The sequence below is a fragment of the Crocuta crocuta genome, unplaced genomic scaffold, assembly GCF_008692635.1.
Source record: "Crocuta crocuta isolate KB4526 unplaced genomic scaffold, BGI_CrCroc_1.0 scaffold139, whole genome shotgun sequence".
In the NCBI taxonomy this organism is placed as follows: Eukaryota; Metazoa; Chordata; class Mammalia; order Carnivora; family Hyaenidae; genus Crocuta; species Crocuta crocuta.
In genome coordinates, this window is record NW_027533258.1 from 5634199 (window position 1) to 5640711 (window position 6513).

A 6513-nucleotide genomic window follows, 5' to 3' on the forward strand; every position below is an offset into this window, starting at 1 on the left:
CCAGCACCTGCTGCTGGGACCCAGGACGGCTGAGTGGCTGATGCTGGAATGAGTGGGCAGCAAGCAGAGACCTTGGGCGCAGAGGCTCGAACACAAGCTGGAGGGGGTGGGACGGGGGCACAGCACCATGTCTGTGATGACGTGTACCACTCCTTGGTGGCGACGGGGCTGGGCCAGGACATAAAGCTGGAGGCATAGTGTGTAAAGATTAAAGGGGCTTAAAAACACACAAAAAAGCTTGGGGCTCCTGGAGGGGGCTCAGTGGGTTGAGCATCTGACTCTTGCTTTCGGCTCAGGTCATGATCTCACGGTTCACGGGACTGAGCCCTGCGTTGGGCTCTGGGCTGACAGCTCAGAGCCTGCTTGGGATTCTCTCTCTCTCTCTCTCTCTCTCTCTCTCTCTCTCTCTCCCCCCCCACTACTGCGCACTTGCTCTCTCTCAAAATAAATAAACATTAAACAAAAAGCTCCTTATAAAAAAAAAGGAAAACAGGCAAAACATATATTCAAGCCATAAAAGAGAAAGGCCTGGGTTGCCTGGGGGGCTCAGTCAGTTGAGCATCTGACTCTTGATTTGGGCTCAGGTCCCGATCCCGGGGTCGTGGGATTGAGCCCGGCATCGGGCTCTGCACTGAGCATGCAGCCTGCTTCGGAGTCTCTCCTTCTCTCTCTCTCTGCCTCTCTCCCTTGCTTGCTCTTTCTCTCTCACTCTAAACACAACAACAACAACAAACAACAACAAAAAATCCCTAAAGCGCGCGTGTGTGCACACACACACACATACACACACACAAAGTGGGCAATGGTGGTGGGTGGAGAAGAAAGCTGTAACTCTCAAAGGAGGATTCAGCAGCCGAGTGTCACTTGGGAAAAGGGACCCGAGCCACTCTGGGCTGCGTTCCCTGCCCTGGCCCCACATCCCGCCAAAACCAACTGGCCTGGAACCGGAGGCCCGATCCCATGCGACACAATGGCGTAAGCATCGCCCTGCCTCTCGGGGCTGGAGGGAGGCTTAAAGCCTCTGCAAACAGAGGTGACCAAAGCAGCGTTCCGGACCACGTGTGTCCCGGCTCCTGGGCCTGGAAGGGAGTCCCCACATCTCCCCACGGTCCCGAGGGGTCCACGTCTGCCTCTCTGGAGACACCACGCCCGTTACTCTGTTACCCCCTTGGCCCGGCGCCCAGCACAGAGCTCTGCACGTGGCAGGGGCTCAAAGCCTATTTGTGGGAGGGCTAAGGCCTGACTGGGGGACACCCAGATACGAGGGTGTGCGACAGCCACCGCGGCCTGCGGCCAGGGAGCCCGGAAGGGTCCTGCTGTAGCTGGGGTGAATCTTTCCCCTCTCTTCCACAAATCCTGCACCCAGAGCCAAACCTCAAACCAGAAAGGCCTGAACGGAGTGCAAATTCAACCACCTGGCATTTTGAATGAGGTTGAGACTTTGCTAAGAGGTAACATAAGGCGGAAACAAGCAGGGGCGCCAGGGCGGCTCAGTCGGCTGAGCGTCTGCCTCTCGGTTTCGGCTCAGGTCATGATCTCACGGTTTGGGAGTTCAAAGCCCCGCGCCGGGCTCTGCGCTGGCAACACAGAGCCTGCTTGGGATTCTCTGTTCCCCTCTCTCTCTGCCCCTCCCCCGCTCACTCGCTTTAAAAAAAAAAAAAACTTCAAAGAAATGAAAGGAAAAAAAACCAGGCCGAGTGCACATTCCGGGCTGCCCCCCCCTTTTATAAAATGTCCCCACAGAGCAGCTCCTTAGCTTCTGAAAAGTCACGTCAGAGAGAATAACTGGGCCTTTTACAGTGCGCTCCATGGAAGATTCTGGGTTGGGCAGCTCACGGGTGACTGCAGAGATTCTCAGCCTTCCCAGACAGAGACCTGGATGGTCAGGACTCCCGTGGAACAATCCCGACTCCCTCCTCTGTGTCGCTTTCCAGAAACAACCCCGGGGGTAGGCAGTGTGCCCCAGTGGCTCTGGGCCCCTGCTGAAGCCTGACATCGCCTCTAGAATGACGATGGTAGGGCCCAGCAGGGTCCGTGAAGACGCATGCCGTCCTGGGCGGTGGCGTCTGCAGAGGCCTTAGTGTATGAGAACCCATGTCCTAGGTACTCACACCCCTAATGAGCCTGCTATTCAAATGAGTCCAGGAAGGAATGAAGATGACGTGCCCCGCCCCCAAGGCTGCTTAACTTCCTAGAGCTCTCGCGCCCAGCCCAGGGACGGCTCGCCAAGTCCCCGCGGTGTCCCCATATCCATGCTCACCGAGGGACACACGCCTCCAGGCGGTAGCGCAGCTGCCCCGGGCCTGAGACCCACGCGGAGACTGGCGGAGACGTACCTTTCCGAAGAGTGTGAGGGCTCTGGTCTGGGGGTGGCTGGCTGGGGCTGGCACTCAGGGGGGGCCCCGGCTGGGTCCCCGTGCACGGCGTCCCCTGGCCGGAGCCGGGACTTCCTTTCTGCCCAGATCCCGGAGAAAGCTCCTTGGTTTTTGAAGCGCTGGAATAGAAGCACATGGGAGTAGAAAGCCTTTGAACTTGGGCAAGTGCAGCGTCTGCCTGTGGGTCCGGGTCCTACGCTCTCCTCCGGGCCCGCTCGGGTCTGCCCCGCGCCCTTCGTAATGAATGCCTTCAGACGCACTCCTGGAGGCGACTGGCCCTTTGTGGGCTTGGGGGACCGAGTTCTGCTCCCATCTCCACATCCATGGCGCCCACGGCCCACCCCCTCTGCCCGCCTCTGCCCTCTTCCACTAGCAGCCCCCGCCCCTGCTCTATCCTGTGATCGACACGGGGATTCTTGGATGCGTGAAACGGGAACGCCTAGGTGCCCTTGGTGATTCTGTGTCCACGACACAGCGGGTCCAAGAGGACTTCCTGGGGCCCCTGTGCGACATGGGGGCTGCCTGCTGCGCCTTGTGGCCATGGCGCTCCGCTGATTTCCCTGACCGCCACCAGAGACGTGAGCCGAGCAGGGTTTCCGGAACCCCCCCACCTCCACGCCCCGGGATGAGTGAGTCCCTGCAGCTGGGAGGGTTAATCAACACGGTCCCAGCTCCCAGGCTTAGGGGGCGTAAGGCCCATGGCGGTGAGGGTTCTGGTGTCCCTTGAATTGACAAAGGGACACCCTGGGTCACCATGTCCCAAAGGGGCTTCATCCTTCACTGCTGGCTTTCCGCCAGGCATTGTCCTAAGCATAAAGTGCATGTTAAAAGACCCCCTAACTCCACGCCACAGAACAGGGACAGCAGATGCGTGGCCGACTCGTCACTCCGCACCATCCCCCTCTGCGTCCTTCAAGGCAGACATTCCTAGTTGATCTCCAGACGTCCCCTCTGCTGGGTTTCCCCAGGTGACGTCATAGGAGGCACCCCGCAAACCGGGGCTGAAGCTACCTGCTAGCCTTATAGGGAACCACCTGGACTCCGATGCCCTCGGGTTAGGGCGTGGGGATGGGAACCTCAATCCTTCACACTGGCCACTTCTCCCCCATGACAAGAGATGGAGCCTAAATCTATCTAGAGGCCCCAAATATGAGCTACAGATACGGCACCCCTTCCCCCTGGGGTGCGGGGAGAGCGGCTGGGAGGCAGGGGCCAGGGATGGAACAGCAAATGTCAAACTACAACTGGTTTTCCCCGTGAGAAGGAGTGAAGGGGACACAGCGTTCAAGGCCACGGTAAACCCTCCCCCTTCTCAGGGTGAGTTTCAAACCACACCCGGGTAAGCGTCCTCTCCGCCCCCCAGAAAAGCCATTCCGTCCAGAGGGACTGGAAGGGTAGCGCCTTTCTCTGTGCTGTTGACAAAAAATACAGTGAGGGGCACCTGGGTTGCTCAGTCGGTTGAGCGTCTGACTTCAGCTCAGGTCATGATCTCACGGTTCGTGGGTTCAAGCCCCATGTCGGGGTCTGTGCTGACAGCTCAGAGCCTGGAGCCTGCTTCCAATGCTGTGTCTCCCTCTCTCTCTGCCCCTCCCCTGCTCATGCTCTCTCTCATAAATAAATAAAACATTAGGGGAAAAAAAAAAAAAACACAGTGAACCCCCCCGAGAGGCCTTGGCTCACTCCGGTGAGGCAAGAACCTGTCTCTTCCTCTTCCTCAGACCCAAGGTCCCCAGGCGCCTGGGGAATTCAGGCCAAGGATCCATCCAGCCTTCCTTCCACCTCTACCGCCACCGAGATGCAGTTACAACAGTAAAAGAAAACACAGAAGCAGCGAACAAAAAACCTGCTTCCGGTGAGATGCTACGCTCGTCGTCATTTTTACACTGGCAAGACCCATGGGGTCTGGGGACTGAGCAGCTCAGGCTTCGTTGTCTGCCCACCCGATGCACTCCCCCACCACAGAAACGACTATGTACCTACTTGCTAGCGTTGCTGGCCTCTCTCCAGCACAGGTGCGGCTGACCCAGCGGGGAGAGGTGGGGTGCAAGGTGGTTACTAGGAGCGCTAGATAGAGGAGGCCCGGTGAAGGGCACGCTCAAGGACAGGTTAGCTCTGGGGACACGGGACTCGGTGAGCTGGGGTGCAAAGGGGGTAAGAAGCAGAGTCTGGGGTCAGAGCCAATGCCAAGCAGATGAGCGGGAGGTGGAGGCTGAGCCTGGCTGGAGAGAGCCGCCAGGCCTGGGGGGGGGGGGGACGGTGGGAGGAGGGGCTGCCATCTTGGGAAGGGAGTGCATAACAGGAATCAGGCAACTGGAAGGAACGTCATCTGGGTACAAGGGTCCAGAAAACAGAAAAACAAACAAAACCCACGAACAAACAACCCAATGGAACACCCATCTGCACTGGGAAGAATCCACATTGGGGAGAGAAGGAGACAAGGAAGAGACAAATCAGAACATTAATACCCAAAGGAAAGCCACAGCTGGTTACCCCAGGAAAAGGGGCGGTATGATGTTCCCTGCCCGTGAGCAGATCTCAAGTCCACCCATCTGGAACCTTCCGGGAACACCTCCAGAGGCGGGGGAAATCCATCTTTGAGGGGCATTTCCTAGAAATCTTATCTATGTGCCGAGCGGCGTGTAGTCCGGGGGGTTGGGAATGAGATGGGGAATCGGGATGAGGCCAGCGAGTGTGCAGAAAGGGGCCCCTTCCTTCCCACAAATCTCCTGCCTCTGTTCGTCTCCTCCTGGCCCACAGCGAGGGCCGCGGGATTCTCTGCTGAGTTTGCTCTCCCTCTCCTGCCCCTGCGCTTCCCTTGTGGAGCCGAAGCCTGGCGAGTACTCGAGCTGAGGCTGGCGTCCTGCGGCCCTGAGCTGGAGCCCTCAACACCCACCGGAGTGCATCCAGCGTAAGCCTGGGAGTGTGTGTGTGTGTGTGTGTGTGTTGTGTGTGTGTTTATAAAGACTAGGTTAAAAGGCTGGGCTTCCCAGAGCCACCTGGGTGGCTCAGTCGGTTAAGTGCCCGACTCTTGGTTTCAGCTTGTGTCACGATTTCATGGTTCAAGGGTTCAAGCCCCACATCGGGCTCCATGCAGATGGTGCAGAGCCTGCTTGGGATTCTCTCTTCCTCTCCCCTGGCCTGGTTGCTCTCTTTTCTCTCCATCTCTCAAAACAAATAAATTTAAAATAAAGGTTGGGCTACCTAAAGCCTCCAAAACTTTTCCAAAAGCAGCCACGGGGAACGCGGTGTCCCCTAGCAATGCAGAGGCATCTGATTTTTCCCACTTGTAACACATAGAAACACCCAGCAAAGGGGCACCTGGGGGGCTCAGCTGGTTGAGCATCCAACTTTGGCTCAGGTCATGATCTCACCCTTTGGGAGTTCAAGCCCCGCATCCAGCTCTGTGCTGACAGCTCGGAGCCTGGAGCCTGCTTCGGATTCTGTGTCTCCCTCTCTTTCTCTCTGCCCCTCCCTGGCTTGCGCTCTCTTTCTCTCAAATATAAATAAAAACATTACACACACACGCACACACACACAGAGCAAAGCAGTCTTGGACCATTCCTACTTCTGGGATACACCTTTCAGGGAAGGGCCAGTCTCTGTCCTCTGTGACCTGGTATAATTAGCACACAACTGCACCCTGGGACCGAATTGATTTGAGGGCACCCATCACCCGTTTCCTCTCCGGATGGACACACTCCTCCATAAACGTTCACTGCACCGACGATGCCCGGAGCGTGTGTGCCTTCCTCCTCCCCAGAACCAGCGGAGACACAGCCCGGGGCCCGCCGCCCAGGTCACCAGGCCCGGCGTGGCCACCTGACCTCCCCTCCCCCTTCCCTGATCTGCGCCCAGGTGACTCCGCGCTGAAACCCGCGTGGAGGAGAGGGAGGGCGCCATGCCGAAACTGCATTTCACAATCGGCAAGTATTTACAGCACAGGAAGCGGGCACGAGAGCTGGAAGCTTCCATCTCTCCCGGATTTTGCGAGTTGCCACCTTAGACGTCTGCTGGGGAAGGGAGGGGGGTGTGTGCGGAGTGCTATTCTGGGGAGGTCTGGGCTCGGTCTGAAAATGCGGGGAGCGGGGAATCACCAGGTGCTGGCGTGACGCGTGAAGCCAAACACCAAGCCCCAGGC

At 58.0% G+C, this 6513-nt stretch overlaps 1 protein-coding gene across 1 annotated transcript in view; it reads right to left on the bottom strand.

The window, feature by feature from the left end:
* ARHGAP44 (Rho GTPase activating protein 44) overlaps positions 1-6513 on the bottom strand; it is a 75961-nt gene that overhangs the window by 6026 nt on the left and 63422 nt on the right. Inside the window, exons 19-20 of the mRNA XM_077746716.1 lie at positions 6470-6513; positions 2337-2494 (exon numbers count right to left, since the gene is read on the bottom strand). The exon at positions 6470-6513 is cut by the window's right edge and continues 55 nt beyond it. Coding sequence (XP_077602842.1) covers positions 2337-2494; positions 6470-6513 — 202 coding nt within the window. The remainder of the gene's footprint in view (positions 1-2336; positions 2495-6469) is intronic.